This window comes from Cadophora gregata (genome assembly GCF_030347475.1).
Source record: "Cadophora gregata isolate MNR1 chromosome Unknown scaffold_1, whole genome shotgun sequence".
Lineage (NCBI taxonomy): Eukaryota > Fungi > Ascomycota > Leotiomycetes > Helotiales > Ploettnerulaceae > Cadophora > Cadophora gregata.
Genome location: NW_026695924.1, coordinates 2,220,721 through 2,238,843, shown reverse-complemented (window position 1 = coordinate 2,238,843; position 18,123 = coordinate 2,220,721). Strand labels below are relative to the sequence as shown.

At 47.5% G+C, this 18,123-nt stretch overlaps 6 protein-coding genes across 6 annotated transcripts; 3 read left to right on the top strand and 3 right to left on the bottom strand.

Moving 5' to 3' along the window:
* Positions 1 to 744: 744 nt before the first annotated feature.
* On the top strand, positions 745 to 1,383 carry ONS95_000759 (uncharacterized protein; the record flags this gene model as incomplete). The annotated part of the gene is made up of 1 exon (XM_058493930.1): positions 745 to 1,383. The coding sequence occupies one exon, from the start codon at positions 745 to 747 to the stop codon at positions 1,381 to 1,383; it is 639 nt and encodes a 212-aa protein (XP_058364132.1).
* Positions 1,384 to 1,803: 420 nt separating this feature from the next.
* On the bottom strand, positions 1,804 to 2,988 carry ONS95_000758 (uncharacterized protein; the record flags this gene model as incomplete). The annotated part of the gene is made up of 1 exon (XM_058493929.1): positions 1,804 to 2,988. One exon carries the CDS (start codon positions 2,986 to 2,988, stop codon positions 1,804 to 1,806), a length of 1,185 nt encoding a protein of 394 aa, XP_058364131.1.
* A 2,081-nt stretch (positions 2,989 to 5,069) lies between these two features.
* Positions 5,070 to 7,102, top strand: ONS95_000757 (uncharacterized protein). Its single transcript, XM_058493928.1, has 7 exons — positions 5,070 to 5,468; positions 5,525 to 5,552; positions 5,608 to 6,071; positions 6,119 to 6,227; positions 6,276 to 6,395; positions 6,445 to 6,792; positions 6,870 to 7,102. Exons 1-7 carry the CDS (start codon positions 5,274 to 5,276, stop codon positions 6,950 to 6,952), a joined length of 1,347 nt encoding a protein of 448 aa, XP_058364130.1. The 5' UTR covers positions 5,070 to 5,273; the 3' UTR covers positions 6,953 to 7,102.
* Positions 7,103 to 9,085: 1,983 nt separating this feature from the next.
* On the top strand, positions 9,086 to 10,747 carry ONS95_000756 (uncharacterized protein; the record flags this gene model as incomplete). Its single annotated transcript, XM_058493927.1, has 6 exons — positions 9,086 to 9,315; positions 9,579 to 9,763; positions 9,845 to 9,868; positions 9,972 to 10,173; positions 10,294 to 10,552; positions 10,700 to 10,747. 6 exons carry the CDS (start codon positions 9,086 to 9,088, stop codon positions 10,745 to 10,747), a joined length of 948 nt encoding a protein of 315 aa, XP_058364129.1.
* Positions 10,748 to 11,967: 1,220 nt separating this feature from the next.
* On the bottom strand, positions 11,968 to 14,218 carry ONS95_000755 (uncharacterized protein; the record flags this gene model as incomplete). Its single annotated transcript, XM_058493926.1, has 4 exons — positions 13,623 to 14,218; positions 13,369 to 13,506; positions 13,180 to 13,316; positions 11,968 to 13,099 (listed from the first exon to the last, which is right to left on the bottom strand). The coding sequence occupies exons 1-4, from the start codon at positions 13,884 to 13,886 to the stop codon at positions 11,968 to 11,970; spliced, it is 1,671 nt and encodes a 556-aa protein (XP_058364128.1). The 5' UTR covers positions 13,887 to 14,218.
* Positions 14,219 to 15,208: 990 nt separating this feature from the next.
* Positions 15,209 to 17,051, bottom strand: ONS95_000754 (uncharacterized protein; the record flags this gene model as incomplete). The annotated part of the gene is made up of 4 exons (XM_058493925.1): positions 15,209 to 16,005; positions 16,055 to 16,304; positions 16,355 to 16,831; positions 16,884 to 17,051. 4 exons carry the CDS (start codon positions 17,049 to 17,051, stop codon positions 15,209 to 15,211), a joined length of 1,692 nt encoding a protein of 563 aa, XP_058364127.1.
* Positions 17,052 to 18,123: the final 1,072 nt, after the last annotated feature.

Genomic DNA, 18,123 nt, shown 5'->3' with positions numbered 1-18,123 from the left:
TGATGATATCAATACAGATGATCGATTGATTCACAGGACATGGGAGCACGAGCAACAGAAAAGTGAGAGAGAGAAACAAGGTTTATGTAGCCAAGGAGACAACCTCTTCGTCCCCACTCTGTTTAGGTGTAAATAGTGTGTAACAATATCTCCCTTTCTTCGAATAACGTTGCTAGAGAAAATCGATTTGCTAATATGACCCTCGATGCCGCCTATAATTCGTTCCTTGTTCGTGCACTGGAGAGTACTACTTTATTGTCCGGAAATGAAGTTGAAGTGGTGGATGATAGGCGACGTGTTGTTACTTCGTGGGAGAGAGAGGGAAGTAAGGCTTAGGAGTTTAAATGGTTAGCCTCCTGTCCTTCGAAATAGGTAATGTCCTGGTTTCACGACCAGTAGAATAACGTATGTGACTAGTGTGTTGGTGGTGTAAATATGTAACTGGCACTCACGCCAACGACAGACGATTTGATTGCGCGGAGTCATAAGGCATGCTGGCTGGGGACACAATGTTTTCTTGACATCTCCTTCGGCCAAATATTCAATCCAACCGCCTGTCTCTTCCAAAATATCTCACAATTCTCAGGATTTCGGCACCACACGTGATACGACATCGCAGCTTCCATTTCACTGGCTCCTACTCTCACAACAACGAAACAGCACAATCCGCATTATCAAAGCCCAAACACATCAGATAACACACTTCCAGTGAATCTCTCCGAGCCAATATCTCCTTCTCCTAACATGGACTCCCTCACCACACAAACATCCAGTGTCGCAGATCTCCGAAACAACACTAAGCTCTGGTATAAAATAAATGTTTTCATCTACGACCTCCACAACTTCCGCGACAAACCACAATCACAAGAACGCCTCAATAGCATTATCGACATATCTTACATCGGCTTACCCTACTTCACACCCCGCGAAGCGCATACAATAAAATCTACTCTGGTCGATGTCTCTACGCCTGTACATCCTGGGAAGAAGAAAGTCCAAAAGAAGGCACAGTCGCAACCGCAGTTCGAGTCACAATCAAAATCAGAAGTCCCAGAAAACAAACTGAATCTGGAGCGATTAGAGGAAGTAATCCAGCAAACCCTCAACGAGCGTCTAGAAAGGAGAATCAAGAAGCGCGAAGAGAGCGGCGATTTCCGAGTCTGCGCAGCGCATGATTTGGCGCCGATCTTGGAGAAGGCGTTGGGTATTAAGGCGAAGGATTTGCAGAGGGATCAAGAGTTCTTGGAGATTATGGGGAGGTGTGGATTGGAGTTGGGGGAGGGGGATGAGGAGAATTGGAAGAGTGTTGATGAGGGACGGAAGGATTTGAGGAGGGGAGGTGGTGGGGGTGGGGGTAAAAAGAGAGGGAAGGGGAGGAAGTGAAGATTGTGGGTTTTTTTCGTGTGATGGGTTGATGTGACAGTTGCTTTCTATATTGTAACTTACACAGAACAGCGATGCATTGAATGCTCCAGTAAGCAGTTTAGCTTCGCCCCAACGCAGGATCACAGAGATGGAGAAGAGGAGGAAGAGCACCGAGCGGTTATCAAAGAATTGATAGATCCATTGGCCATTCTTAATGCCCAGTATGAATAATGTATATCCAACACTGAGTAGACGAACCTCGTAGTGACTTTGCTCCGGTGAATCACAGACACAATGTAGAAGTCTAGCACATTACAACCCAATGTTGCAGGCTTGCAGATACTAGACATTATGCTATGAATTTGCAACCTCTCTTAAGCATCATTGCTAGTTTCGAAATCATGTGCCCGAGAAACCTTGATCCAGTGATTGCAACAATTACAATCTAACTGGGCAGTAAAAGCCAGTAGTCCCGTTCTCGGCGCCTCCCATCCCTAAGCCGGGTTGGCCTCGATTAGCGTCTTGAAGTAACATCCCCTCAACCTGTAAGGGTTTGTTGTGATGCTTCTCAACAAACCACTTCAGATCCGCCTTCAGATCATTGATACGTGAATCTTCTTCGCGCAGACAACCGCAAGCGCAAGAACAATCTTCTCTCCGCTGACTAGGCGGGCAAGCGGGATCAGCTGTACACGGTGGACACGCGCAAGCTTTATCCTTCTCAAGAGGCTGAAAACAAATCTTGGGGACCCAACCAGCTTGCATCTTGTAATTTTCCACAAAAGCAGCGGCTTTGACAACTTTCCGGACAATGTAAATGTCTCCCGCAGAGATATTTCTGAACCAGTGGCCGGGAAAGTCAGTAGAATCGTATTGCGGGTTGTGGAGGACCACTCTTGGCTCAGGAAGGTTTTCTGAGTCACTGGAGTTCTTGTAATACTGACTTTGTCCATGAAGTCCATTGGTTCTGGGACAATATGGGCGAGCGGCTGTTGGTGAGGCAGGGGCGTCTGTGGGAACTCCAAATGCAGGAGCCAAAGGACCTCGAGGGCTTGCATTGTTGGGGACTCCACATCGATTCACCATGTTAGACGTTCCGATTCTCGGTCCGAAATTTGGAGAAGCCCCAATTTGACCACCCATCTGAGGCTCTCCCATGCCAAAAGGAGGCATCGAAGGAGCCGAAAAGGTAGGATTTTGCCATACGCCGGGATGACATCCCATACCGAACTCTCCAACCCTATTTGGAGGACAATATTGATTCGCAGGATTACCACCTGACCAGCCATTGCCCATATTACATGCCATGTTCTGCCTTCCCACCATACTATTATTGTAAGTAGGGAAAGAAGTGGCTCGTGGTGAAGGATATGCGTTCTGGATTGCCTGGTGTTCCATGTTGTGGAAAGATCCATGTGGAAAACTCGGTGGTTGTGGTCCCACTCCATGATCATATCCACTCATCTGCTGGCTTCCCATTTGTGATGTATTTGTAGCCATAGTCATACCCATGCTTCTTCGCTCTGGCTTTAATCTCTTCATTTCTTCAAGTCGTTGGACAGCTCTGGGACTAAGACGAGCCACCATGGGATTCAATGTGTTTTGTGGCTCTTCTGCGAACATGATGCCCGGAATGGTACTTCTCTGCCTGGATCGAGACTTTGAATGTTCGTTCGTTTTGTCGTTGGGAGAGAATCTTTTAGCTTCAGGTTCGTTCTCTAATTGGTCTCGTCTACGTTCGTTGGAAGAATGGTTCGGCTACTCCTTTGCCATACCGGAAAGATATATCGGTTCAACTCGGTAGGCAGTCCTGCGAAAAGTGAGAGTCAGCATCTCTACCTTTCTTCTTTAATGTACTGATCTTTTTAAAATACGTGTGAATGTTCGATACATCTCTAACGATGACAGAATTTCCAATTACAATTGGGAGAGGAAAATATGTAGACATACCAAGACCTGACAATGCTACAGCTCCAAATCTAAGTGGTGTGTGCGTATCGAAATACACCTGCCTGACAACAGGTTTACCTTGATGGTTGACGAACAGACCTAATGGCGTTGTAGAATTAAATGGACAATAAAATATTGAATATCTGCTATTGTGCGTGGTTGGCTTGAATAATTAATCCTCTCAAAATATTTATTATTGAAGCCTCATGCACCATCTCCTAAAGGGATTGGCGCGGAAAGAACGACTGGTAGCGTACCACAGTTGCACAGAACTGTTACTATAAGTTTGGATAGTGTGTTCGAATAATCTAGTCTTTGATTTTCCATGTCTGCAGGTTTCTTGCTGAGTAGCATGGATGCAGATATGTCCAAAGCAAACACTTGCGCAACACTTCAAAGTTACTCCAGATTTACAAACTTGCCAGACACAACACTCACGTGAACGCCTCTAAATATATATGATCATACTAGACAAAGTCTCATCAGTCAAGCTGGATCGCTTTCCGATAAAATAGAATTGGAAAGGGCAGGTGTAATATTATCACGTGACATAGTCTTTTTGGGTCCCTGATGTTGTGGCGGAATTAGTGAAGCTAGAATGCTAGTTCGTGGTTCATTTCGAGGAACAAATCGAATCGAATCATTTTGTAGCCACTCACTGTCAATTAACAAGGAGTATTTTGTAGCACAGAACAATTAAATTCTCTACCTGCTTTAAAATGCCACAGGGTTGGTTTTTGGTAGGCTTGAGAAAAGGGCAATGAACAGACTTGTCGCAAGCATCAAGAATGCCAACCTATGGGTCCAGAGCTATGTACTTCTAATAGTCCAATGAGTTCCAGGCAGACATCATTCAAAAGGACGAGATGGGTTTTACTAGACGATTTCCTGGCTGGCAGTAAAGCGCCCACCAATCGATGTGATCCACAGCAAACGTGATTATCATAGACTGAAAATTAAGCTATAAAGCAGATGTGCCTGATGTATCTGAGGTACCTCGCGAATTCCGACCACCCCAAAAGGACTACACCCTTCTCTCATCGCTCAACAGCTTCAGTATCGCGCACCGCAGGGAGAAGCTTCAAGTAGTGTGAAGGTCTTGATTTATCAAGGCATTTTAGAGCTTCGCTGTAAAAGGGCACAAGCTCTTGGAGCTCTAGTTATATAAGCAGCCTCTGGTTGGCTAGAGCACCTGAAGTGCGCTGTCAGGTGCGCCGGGTGCACGATATTCAGTCATTGACCTCATATACTGTTATTCTCCATGACTTGCGAGATAGATGACGGGTATCTGCACAAGGCAATTGGTTATTGCTGGAGACACAGTTGATGGATGTAAATCTTTGATGGTTTGGACAATAACAAAGATAATGGTGTCCAGGGAGAAGTTCTATGATTCTAGAAGTAATTGATCTCTCATCTTGACTTTCACAAGTGTCACAAGTGTGCAAACTTAGATGTATTCATTTCACAGCTTCGATTATTAACTCCGCGAGCTCCGTTATCCGGCTGAACAAGGTTTGCTCAAAAGACAAATGAACCACGTCCGGACTTGAAAAGAAGAGTTCAAGATGTTTACAATATTAATGATGTTACAGTTCCTTGACAGGGCAACCTTGTAACTCTGTTCTCATTGCTCAGCCCCTCGCATTCGCCCCACCATCCAAACAGACGAGAGTGTTTCCGGCTAAATATAAATGCCTACCCGCCCCAACCTGTATCGGGCTAGTTACAGCATCCCTCTCCCCTCCCTTGAACCCACCTCCCCACGCCACAGTGTGCTCTTGGCTCGACCTAGCCAATGGTTGCCGTCTCTCACAACCACATCATGCCAATCAATCAATAATCTCGTGTCCTTGACAGCCGCACCTCCTAAACCTTACATTCCCATCACGACCACATTCCTAACCATCTAACCTCACGCGCGCCTCTCATCCTCGCTCGATGCTCAACCATCGACAATGGATTTCTACCACTTCAACTTCGCAGCCTTTGTCCTGATTAACTCAGCGCTCGCATACTACCAGACGAGATGTCGCCAGATACCAGCCGCGGGGTCGCTGGAGGCCAAGGGCAACACGGCGGGTGCTGTGAGGCGATTCAAGATGCGCTTCTTGCCGATATATTTGCTGGTAAATGGCGCGGATTGGCTCCAGGTATGCTTCATGATCAGATGTAACTCACGTGTCATTTGACTGATGGTTGATATCAGGGTCCATACATCTACCCCATTTACAAAGGTTCGTGATGAAACTAAACTAAGCGTGAGAGTGCTCAGGATTGACACTATCACAGAGGAGAAACAATTACCTGAAGAAGTCGTCGCCGCTCTCTTCATGATCGGATTCATCGCCGCAGCTGTCTCAGCAACTTTCACGGGCACACTAGCTGATCGCTTCGGGCGACGACGAGCCTGTCTCTCATTTTGCATCACCTACTCATTATCGTGCGCCTCCCTCCTCTCCAACAACATTGTTGTCCTATTCGTAGGTCGATGTCTAGGAGGGATGAGTGCTACTCTCATGTACACTGTATTTGAGAGCTGGATGGTCACTGAGTTTAACAAGGTGCTGCCTGATGAGCCGGCCGGAACTCTCAGTAGTATCTTTAGCACTATGACTTCTTTGAATACGCTTGTGGCTATTCTGATGGGTCTCCTGGCTGAGGGCGCTGTGAATGTGACAAACACTCAGTTGACGCCTTTTGGGCTGTCGGTGTGTTGCTTGATGCTTGCTTTTGTGGGGATTCTGAGTACCTGGGTATGTGGATGATATTTCTCGGGAATTATTGAACTAATATGATACAGGGTGAGAATTATGGTACTAGTGGACAGGAGGCAGGCGAATCTGCTCAAGGTCTTCTTGAACGACAAGAAGCTCCTCCAACGAAGAGTGTTCTCAAGCACTTGATGCATGGTCTGATACCAACCTCCTAATCAAGAACCATACACTAATTATGCACAGACAAACGTATTCTGTCACTCAGTCTGACCTCCTGCGTCTTTGAAGGATCGATGTATATCTTCATCTTCTTCAAATTCCCTGCTCTCATATTCTCACACAAACTCGGAGGTCTAACATCCGGTAAGTTTCCTTCCGATCCCATCAATTGAAGCCGTCTAACCCAACACAGAGCTTCCATTCGGCCTCATCTTCGCCAATCTAATGTGCGCCATGATGTTCGGCTCCATGATCTACAACTACGTAACGTCCATCAACGCGGTCATCACCACGACTCGCCTTCTCGTCACAACCCTCTCCCTCGCCTCCCTTTGCTTCTGCATCCCCGTCATCATCCGCGACGAGCGCACTACCTTCTGGTGTTTCTGCATCTTTGAGGTCTGTTGCGGGATTTACTTCCCGCTGATTGCGTATCAGAGGGGCAAGATCATTGATGATAGTGTGAGGGCGAGATTGTATAGCATCATGCGAATTCCATTGAACGTCTTTGTGGTGGCGGTTTTGGGGACGACACAGGAGGGTGAGTCTTTGTCCCTGCTATCCTCTTCGGGCACACACAGTGCATTCGGAAATACTTATACTGACTTCTACCACCAGGCGAAGCACATAGAGATCTAGTGTTCCTAATCTGCAGCGGGCTTTTGGTTGGAGCGAGTCTCACGAACTCGATCCTACTTTAGATTTATTTCTTGGATCTCAAGAATTCTTGGGTAGTCAATCATCTGTACAGTACTGGATACGTCACGATTTTTGGAATAGATGACCAAAATTTGGCGATAATTGCATAGAATAGAGGTTTCGGATAAAAACAGAAGACACCTACTCACCTACTCTTTGACGATACTGCGTGACATTTCAGCTCGATATCCAGACCAGAGAAGATCTACCTGCGGCCGCACCGTGCTTATTTCACATACAGTACAAGTCCAAGCAAAATCCCATTCGCTTTGCAATCAAATCAATTTCTCATCACCAAAATCATCAATGCCACAACCTCTGAATGAGTGCATCCGAAAAGTATAGGTATTCATTGTTTAATACTTCCTTCACGATTCCGAGTTGCTATTCCGTCACCATGGATGACATCTGATGTGGAGCCCCTATCCTATCCAGACCCACGCTCTAGACCAACCCGATGTCCCCTGCCCTACTACCTTGGTAGGTAGGCTAGGTATCTCCCCTCGAACCTCCAGCGGCGTCCGCACCGCTAAACTGACCACACCACACTCAGTCACTCAGTCACTCAATTCCAGGCGGCCCTCACAGGTACCTACCTAGGGATCCAGCATATAACTTCGTAAGAGCCCCATCTCGTTCTAAGAATTGCCTCTTTCTAGTATTCTACGTGTCCATTTCATTCCATCTCAATTCAATTCAATTCCTCTCATTTCCCTTTACGGAGTAAATTTACCTCAACTCTCCTTTCCCTGCCTTGCCATCGTATTATTCATCTGCGAAAGTTCCCAACACATTTAATTTATCAAAAGTCAGTCGTAACTTTCCTCTCTTGTCCGTCCGAACGTCTCGGGTTTCTATCTCGGGAACCTTTAGAGTGTCTGAGTGGAATCTTCCCAGAGGCCGAGGTGCTTACTTTAAGGTTGGAGGAGAAGGGAATGGAGCAGGGAACAGTCAGCAATACGGGCGGGTCTGGGGTGGTGTGGGTTCGTGGGGCGACGCAGTACAGGGTTGGGAATGGAGGGAGTGAAGGGGTTAGTGAGAGAGCAGGGTCGGGTAGGTGAGGTTGGTAGGGTAGGATAGGGCGCGGCACGGTGCAGTACTCCGTGAGAATGGCCTGTCATGTCAGATAGATAGGTATCCTAGTCTTTCAGCCTTAAATTCCGAGAAGACAAGTAATGAACGATGAACAACATCCAATATATCATGCCTATGCAAAGATTGTCCTGAATGCTATACGAAAAATCAAACAGCAGAAATAGGACAATCAAGTTCATCCCATCTTTGAACTGACACCACGTTCCAGGCTCCCTTCAAAGAAAAAGAAGAAGGTGCTCATCCCACATGCATCCTCCCAAGCCCTTGGCATCCCCAGACTTGCATACGCCTTCGCCGCAGCATCCAACAGCACCGCTCCAAATACGCCATACTTCCAACATAAGATAGGGGAGGCCTAACTGCTTGCAGACCTAGATTGGCATGTCAGTACTCAGTGTGACCTACAGCCTACCTACCCGTGCCCCTACCTGAACTTAGATAAACCCACGATTGGGTGGGTCGGGACCCGTGGGTGCATCTGGGGCTGGGGGGTAATCAGCTCTTTTTCAGCTTCTTGTGCTCCCCTCCCTGCCTTGCATCCAACACTTTTACCTTCTCCTTTCTTTCCTACGGGGAACTTTTGGTTTTTTGGGAAAGTACTTCTTCTTGAATACCGCAATTTTGATTGACGACCTCCTTTTCCATCATCGGACGGTCCTCCAGTCGATCAGTCAGTCAGTCCGTCCGTCGGTCATCGAATTCAACTTCTCGATTTGATAGGACAGACAGACAGACACTCGTTGCTTGAATTCAACCTTTGCTTCGTATCGTATCGCATCGCATCGCCCTCGCATCGTCATTTCAGAACACTGCATTCCAGTCCAATCCAGTCTAATCCAATTCGTACCAGTCCTGTCTCGCATCAGAACGAACCCGACCCGACCAACTTGTCAATCGCTGCTCAGTAACATCGCACAACACGTTTTGCTCATCGCACAATCCCTAACTTTTCCATCTTCGCACAACATCCGCCTTCCACAAAGCCTGCCACCAAATCCAGTATAAAATCAAGTACAAATACAACTCCAAAAACCGCCAAAATGCGTATTGGTCCCTCCCACGTCTTCACGGCTTTAACAGCCGTGGTGGTCATGGCCGTAGTATGGATGCACTACGGCACCGACGACGGACTGGCGACCATCTCGACCGGCATCTCAGAGACGCTGATAGGCGATAGTTTGAAGTCTACTATGGCGAGGAGCGAGAAGTTGTGGCAGAAGACTGTGAGGCAGAGACATGAGGTTATAGCGAAGTTTGGGGAGATGGGATTGTACGTTTTCCCCCTCTCTTTGAAAACCCCTCCCTTTTTCTCAAATCTCTTCTAAAGAGAAATTTCAATTCTGAATTGGATTGGATTGGATTCAATTGAATTGTATCCGGGGTTTCCTCACTCCTGCCTACTTACCCCACGAACTGGCAATGGATTTTGCGACTCCAATTATGTGGGGGAGCTGACCTAGGGTCATACAATTTACCCACTGTAATCTTATTCCACACAGACACTTCACTAACTCGACATCTTTCCCACCACAGTTTCCCCGCAGTCTCTGTGTCGACTTACTTCACGACTCCGTATTCCGTGTGGGACTTAGTGCCAGCATCGTACAATTGCCCTTTTGAAGTCGAGCGCATTGGACGTATGGGCGATGGTGGGAAGTGGGTGTGTGGAATGAGTAAATACGAGAAGAATACTCGTCCGTGTATTATTTATTCTTTTGGTGAGTTAGATCTTTGTTTTTGTGGAGCCATTGAGATTTGTACTTGATGGCAAACAGGAAAATAAGCTAACTCTATTGCAGGTGTACAAAATGAATCCAGTTTTGGTAAATCCCCCTTCACGACTACGAAGTTTCATCCAAAGTATCCGAATTCGAGAATTGATAACAAAAAGAAAGATTTTGAATACTGTCTAACAAATTAAAATAGAGGAAGAAATGCTCGAGCGAACAAATTGTCAAATCTGGGGTTACGACTTCACCGTCGACGCATTCGGACCCGCCATCCAAAACACATATGCGAGTCGCACACACTTCTTGAAGGCCGGTATCTCAGGTACCACCGAACCGAGCAAAGACCCACCGTTCTACACGATCCAGGATTTGATGGCTAAGAATGGCCATACTTACATGTACGTTCTTTTCGAATTCGCAGCTCCTCTGTCCAAAACCTCTCCCCCTACTTCTGGAGGATAAGAAAAGAAAAAGAGAAAGAAAAAAAAAAAAAACTAACCATTCTCTCCTCCTTACAGCGACATCCTCAAAATCGACATCGAATACGCCGAGTTCGACGCCCTCACCGCATTCGATTCTCACACCTCAGCAGACCCTGAATACCCTATCGGGCAGATGCTGATTGAGATCCATCTGTTCAACCGCGGGAAGACGATGATGGATTTCATTGGGTGGTGGGAGGCGCTCGAGGAGAGGGGATGGAGACCGGCGTGGACGGAGCCGAATCTTTTGGCTGTGACGTTGAGCTTGGAGGATAAGAATCCGAGGTTGGCGGAGGTATGTGCTGAACTCTTTTTTTTTTTCTACTCTTTTTTTTTATCAATTTCCCTTTGCCCTCTGGTTTGGTCTACTATTTGCTTGCTTGTTCCCCGTATTGGCGAGTGAGATTATATTTTATCGAGTACAGGCTAACGATGTGAATAGTATTCCCTCGTAAACGTCAAGGGGAAGTCAAACCTACTGTTCAGATAAGGCACCCAAAGAGAGAGAGCGCGCGAGAGAGAAAGTCATAATCTCGCCGGGGGCGTTGGAGAAATAATCAATCATACACGTCACATCTTGTATACTTAATTGTACACCACTGGTTCTCATTCCTGCATTTCCTCCCTCCCGTCCAACTATCTTCTTTAGTACGTACGCATTGCAGTGAAGAAAGAAAGATCTATAAACATGTTTTGAGGTTGTGGTTGTGCTTGTGATTATGGGACAAGGGGAGTGTGATACAGTCAGTGTATACGATGTATGGAATAGTACGTACTGTAAGTAAGTAGTGCTGACGTACTCTGTGTTCTCTGCTCCTCTCTTGAGATTTTTTGTCGGTTTGTGAGATGTAAGGGAAGTTTGAATTGATTTTTTTACCCAAGAGTGTGAAGTTTGGGGTCTGGAGATTGGAGATTGGGGGGGTAAGATATGGGAGGAGCTGGAAAGCGCCAGAGTTGTCTTCTCCTTTACTAATTTCTGCTTATTTTTCTCGTTATCTGAAAGATGATGCAGCATAATTACATCTTTCGGAATCGGAACTTTCAGTCTGTATCTCTAGCTCATCACTTACCTGGTGCACGTAAATCTCACACACTCGAAAACTTCGACGACATTAATGCGATGCTTGTCAGCAATACATATTCGAACTTCCAGCTCGTACCGTTTATCGCCTATCGCGAGATTGTCTCCAATGAGGGCAATCCCAATCTCAACCTCAACCTCAACCCCCCACCAGCACCAAGCAAGGCTCACGGCGGGTCCACCAGAATTCCTATTATGCAAACATTACCGTAAACACCCCTATTCCCATTGTCACCACTTATCCCAATCTCACCAGCCTCGCCTTTGTCCAAGGCCGTCTCGGACTCATCTCCGTTTACCACCAATCCTAATCCTAATTCTCACTTCCATACCAATTCCAATACCAATTTCATTTCCAATGCCAATTCCAATCGCACCCCCTTCCCGAGGTACGCTTTGAGACTACATCCAAAGGGACATGTGAAGTGTGAGGACTCGGTAAAGCTTGATTTGTTGTGTTTTGCTACAACTTCTCGCTTAACCTCTTAGTCCCTTTTCACCTCGCCTCCTCATTCCGAGTTACCACCATCGTCGAACTCTTTAATCAATTGTCCCCCAAAAATTAATCAACTAACTCCTACACCTCACTCCACCGGCACTCATTCTCTTCTCAAACCAACCCCACGCACCTATGCATGCATAATCTTCTGGAAAATCCCCACCCTACTCGTCCAACTCCTACACCTCTTCCCAAAAACATACATCGGAATCGCACACAAACAAATAAAAACATGCACACCCCCAATAATACAAAACACCTCTTTGGGACCCTGTTTGGTAATCCAGTCACTAATAAAATAGTTCATCCCAAACGAATAGATATTCCGCAAATTGATTGCCGCGAACGCCTCAGGCGCCTTATCCCGATGACAATCCGTCAAATACCCATACACAGCAATACTCATGAACCCGACGCCGAAATACTGCATGCCGTAGAATATGACCGGCGCGATCCACGGATCTCCGACGGAAATTGACCACCCGAATCCGAAGAAGGATATCCCGCCAAAGATGAGCGTGATGATTACTAGCACGAGGCGGAATTCAGGCTCGTAGATCCCGTTGTTGCGGCGGGACATGAACTTGATGATGAAATCTGCAATAGGACCAGATATGAACGCCCCGATTATCGAACCGATGAGCGGAGAAACAGCGACCAGACCAACCTGTGAGACGGTAAAGTTGTAAGGCGGCGCGGTGAAGACTTGTGCCAGGACGCCACCGACGACGATGAGCCAGGAGGTAGTGAGACCGTATGCGAAGAACGAGAAGAGCACTTGTGGGAAAATGAGCATCATCAAAGGTCGACAGAGGACTTTCCAGAACGGATCATCGCACACTCTCCCGTGGAAAATCTTAAGTTCGTAAGCATACGAATGTTTCTTCTCGATCTCACCACCAACACCCCTCTCACCACTCCCCACATTCTCCACCCTCTCCTCACCCTCCCTCTCCTCCTCCCTCACAGCAACCTTCTCCTCCAAAATCTCCGCAGTGCGGTTCTCAGTCCCTAAATCCGTATTCAGAATCGCATCTCGTCTGTACGCAGTCTCAGGACAGAAGAGTACAAGCACGGGGATCCACACGCCGAAGAATATCGCGCAGACGCCGTATGTCCAGTTCCACCCGAGGTCTTGGATGATGTACCCGGAGATTATGATGCCGCCGCCTACGCCGACGGAGAGGCAGAGGCCCCAGGCGGCGATGCGGACACCGCGTTCGTGGACGAAGTAGATGTCGGCTATGGTGGCGGTTACGAGGCTGGGCGGGAGATATTAGTTGGTTGGATGGTTGGATGGAGGGGAGGATATGATAGTGGGAGAGGGAATGAGAGGACTTACACTTCGAATGGGGACATTCCGATGCAGCCTACTAATCTGGAAGCTAGTAGAGAACTGTATGAGTGTGCGAAGTATGCCCAGAGACTGCTGATGAAGAGTAACAAGTTCCCGAGGAGGAAGATTGGTCGTCGTCCCCACTATAAACAATCAGTTCATGTTCATTTCATGAGATGATGGGAGTTTGCTTACGATGACAGCCAAACTGTTTGTAAAGAAACAGGAGACACCAATCATGAAAATCCCCCATCCCAAACCACCATTCAGATAATTATACGACACTCCAAACTGAACAGACATCTCCGCATAACCAGGACTAATCATAGGACCCTACATCACCCATTAGCCCCCTTCATTTTCCTTTCATTCTCAACCTCACGCCTCCCCATCCAGCATCCCCAAAAAGAAAGTGAACCAAGAACAAAACAAAATTACACAGTACATACCCACGCCCCCACAACCGCCGTATCAATACAAATAAAGAACAGCATCAAATCCTTCTTCCACAACGGCCAATTCAACGGATCATTAGGACTACTCGACGGCTGCGGGACGAGCACCACATCTGCATTTCGCCCTTTGCCGTGCTTGAGTATCGAGGTGTCGACGCCATCGTGGTGGTGTTGGTGGTTGGCGTCGATGATGTCGGTTAGGAGGGCGGTGCCGGGGACTTGCTCGAGGTGGTGGTCGTCGAGGACGCCGAGACCCATTTTTGATGATGGGTTGGGTTAGGGAGACGGAAGGAATTTGAGGATCTGGGAATAAGGTATGTGATGTGATGAGAGCTTGGGAAATGAGGATTTGTTTTGGGTTTTCTAGATGGTGGAATCGCACCCAGGGAAATGAGATGGTGTGAAATGGAGATTGAAAGGTTAAGTTAAAGTAATAACAAAGAAATCCAAGATCCAGATCTCAATCTCAATAAAAATAAGCTCAAAACCAAGCTCCAACCCCCAGATTATCTATCTACTCCACAGTCAATATAACCTACCTACCTACCTACCTACCACGTGGGGTAGGTAGTATTCCATCCCCATCCCCATCCCCATCCCCATTCTCAGACTTCCTCCCAGCCAGCCAGCCAGCCAGCCATCTTGACATCGGAACAATCAATCCGACCCGCCGATCTCAAACTCCCCCCTTCCCCCCTCCCTCCCCCTTCCAAAATCTCAATACGGAGTAAATCCACCAAATCAACACCCCTTACCGAACTCTTGACGTCGCGGAACGGGAACTTGGCTTCCTTCATGCAACTGCCTCACGCTCGATGGGAGAAAAAGCGGGGTAAACCCCCAGAATTGTCACCGGTAATCCCCCCCCCTTTGGCGAGCTCGCTCGCTTAGCGACATTTTTCTTGTGTTTTGGTTGTTTGGGAGGTGTGGTTGATTGGAGGGATGGATGACAGGGGAGGGCGCTAATAAAGGTTTGGGAAATGGGATGGGGAATGGGGAGATGTAGCGGGAGGAGATGAGATGAGATGATGAGAGGCTTGTGTTTTGTTTTCTGGGTATTTGGATTTGTAGAAAGGAGAATGTGGTGATGTGTTGCTAGTGGGAGGATTGTGGAAAAGGGATTGCAGTGACTTGAACGTCAAGACAGGGGTATCACTTTGGGAATTAAGTTGTCGTCACGGCAAGGTGGAATACAACTCATGAAGCAAAAAAAAGCCATTGCGATTTCAAGCACCTAAATAATCATCGATCCATGTCCCATAACGCCGAAGAGGGAATCCCCTATCGCGTACTCAATGACACCACACAAATCATAAGCACAGCCCAGAGCAAAACTAAGCAAATATACCGCGCATGAAATCCAGCCATGTAAATCTCCGAAAAATCAACACCGAGAATGGAAAATCAACACACGCAAGTAATCAGTCGCTAGTCGTGTCCCATAGTCAAAAACTTCCAAACATACTTGAGCGCCTCCCAAACCGCGGTGAGAACATAAAGAATCGCACTTAAAGTTCCGAACAACAGAATCGGCATGACAGACAAAGTCAGGTGTCCTAGAAGCCTCTCATTAGCGCCATTCAACTAGGTAGGTTCCGTCTCCGGGTGACGGTAGCCCAGATCTCAGTCTCCATGACATGCTGAGCTCCCGACCACTTCCAGGGCCCCACGAGTCTAAACTTAGTATTAACATTCGCACTCAAAGCCCAGCATAGTGCCAGCTTCCAGCCTTTCGAGGCGACGTCTGTGAAGGATGGGGCGGATCCCATGTCGAGCGCTAGCTGGTAGGCATAAGATTCGTGGTCAACGCCATATTGAATACGGCTTGATGGCAAAGGGTGGAGCTTGTAGTGGTCTTCAAACCCAAGTGGAGATGGCAGACGATTGAGGAGACTCATGATCCAGACTTGGCTTTGGAGTTCGGCAAGGGGAGGAATGGCACCTGTGGGATGTAGCATGGGCTCGAAGCGGCGCCACGACGGCATGGAGAACGTACCGAAGCTAGGTCTGACGAAGCCGATGAAAGCAATGCTCGGGTCGTTCAACTTCCAAATACTTCTCATTGTGGCGTCCTTTGGCTTGGGATAGCTGTCATCGAGAAAGCTGAAGGTTTGAGTGTAGCCTGTAGCCAGAATCAGAACATCGGGCTTGCAGAATATCTTCTTCATGGTCTCGGATTCTGGTCTGCCATTTTCAACGAATCGAACGACCCCTTTCTCGCTGATGGCTTGAGGCCAAGGTGCGAGGTTGATTGTGCGACCATTAGTGTCGACGATTGGGACTTGAGCGATACATGACCGAACTTTGTCTATCAGGCAGTTGGTGCGATACTGAGCACTGATGTACGGCATTGCTTTCGATGACTTGTTGAAGAAGACTGTTCCGCATTAGCCGAATGGCTCGATACGCTTCATTTTGGACCTTACTCTTGGAAGCGTGGAAGCGCTCTGGAGAGATTTCTCCAACCCACTGATCAAGACCAGCTTTCGTTCCAGATACCAGCCAAGTGGTGTACTTGGCGAATCTGTCATAGTACCACCATGGGAGGAATGAATCACGAAGAAGTGGGTGTACATATGCCGTGTCGAAGAGACTGGCTGCACCAACATCATACGGTACGTTGCCTTTGGGTGTCGTGGTTGACTTCATGCCGAACCATGATGGTTCTGGAGCTCTCTGGCCTTATGTCAGTTGAAAGTTTCTCAGATTAAGGAGTGAAGACATACCTTGGGAGCACACAGAAATCCGTCACGGTGACAAAGAGTGACAGACTTTGCATCGGAGTTGATGGCCATGTACGCAAGGTCCATACCGGTCTCACCACTGCCCACTATCATCACGTTCTTACCACTTCCAAATTGAGCTTTTTCTTTGAACTGAGATGAATGTATGACAGTGGGCACAGCCTTCAATCCACCGATGTCTGGGATGTTAGGGGTAACATGCAGCCCTGAGCAGATCGCAACAGCATCACACTTCCACTCAGCAGCCTCGCCATCTTCGCGGTAGTGAATGGTATGTCCGCCTTCCTTCCCTCTTTGGATGCTAGTTACTGGCGTCTTGAGATGTATGTGAGGCCAGAGACCGAATTGCTTGCAGTATCCTTCGAGGTAGGTGCAGTATGCCTCGGCGGAAAGGAAGTCTGGAGACTCTGCTGTGTAGCGGTAGTCTGAGAAGGTAGTGAGTTGACGAGAAGAGACCAGCTAGGTAACTGTTAGTGAGGGTTTGAACATTATATCGAGCATGAGAACTTACCTCAGCATCCTCATAGGCTCGATGCTTGAAGGTACCGCCGACAGAACCTTCTGCTTCGAACAACTTCGCCTCGATGGGGTCTACCCCAGGGAAGTATTCATGAGCAGTGATGAGATACTTGAGGGTAACCAGCCCCGAGGGACCTCCTCCAATAACAGCTACGCGCATGATGACTAGCTGAAAGAGAGGATCTACTGAACTAAAAGAAGTTGTTGATGTGGAACGGAATCACACAGTAGTAAATGGGAGATGAGGTATTCTGAGAAACTTTCTTGTAGATGGGAGAAGAAGAGGAAACATATACAAGACAGATGTTTGTTTTATAGCCATCGTTCCTTCCCAACCCCCAGGAGCGGCGACTTTGTCGTGAATCATCCACAAGGCTGGATCAATTCACTGCCGACCTCGCTCACAGTTCTCTTGCACCTACTTATTTGAGGTTTGCACATCTGACTTGTTCCCCTACCTAGGAAGAATCGTGAATATCGGCAAGGCTATACTTCCCATTGGTGATGATATGCGAAACCAAAGTTCTGTCACACCGGCACTGTTCCAGACTCTTGAAGACAATGAAGGTGTTGGTTTCTGACTCTTGCTGTTGGTGCTCTGATTGAAAGTAGTACGCAGCCTCTGGGTTGATTGGACGTTTATCGCGTTCGGTATCTGGTATCCTCTCCAATATGATGGTTCCAAGTTGAGCAGAGGCGCAGCCTTGCCACTCCTGTGTAACAGTTAGGTCACCTTATCAAATCAGAACCTTGGGATCGTGTTCGGCTTCCCATCACCGAGTAAACTCTTGCTATCGAAGGAGAAGTAAGCATCTGTGCTAATGTTCTCTGGTCTTTCAACTTGAGGCCGGTAAGCACAACTTTCTGGCATGTTAGCAGCTCAAACGTCTTCGTATTAGCCAATGACACCAGCTGGATATTGAGAGCAGAGAAAGAAGTCTTTCCAGATCTTTTCGTTATTTGGGAAGGAAACTTGGTCATTCAGATTGCAGCAGTTTGCCATGTGCTCAACATCTAATCCATGCAAGAAATGTATGGAACTGCGCTCTCCCGAATCGGAATACACAGCAAGTATGGCCAGACTCATCCCCGGGGAAAGAAGTCGCTTAGTTAGCTGGAACGAGTTAGACCCATTTGGTCATCCAACAATTCTGTGCGGGACAAACAACATAGGATGGAATTGGATGCGAATGCGCTCTCCCGCGCTGCTGTAGGTCGTCACTGAGTTTCCG

Bases quoted from the DNA above. Each gene is read 5' to 3' on its own strand.
- ONS95_000757 (XM_058493928.1), top strand. From the start codon at position 5,274: ATGGATTTCTACCACTTCAACTTCGCAGCCTTTGTCCTGATTAACTCA. The intron at 6,228-6,275 runs GTCTGATACCAA...AATTATGCACAG, and splicing joins TCTCAAGCACTTGATGCATG to ACAAACGTATTCTGTCACTC. The intron at 6,793-6,869 runs GTGAGTCTTTGT...TTCTACCACCAG, and splicing joins TTTGGGGACGACACAGGAGG to GCGAAGCACATAGAGATCTA.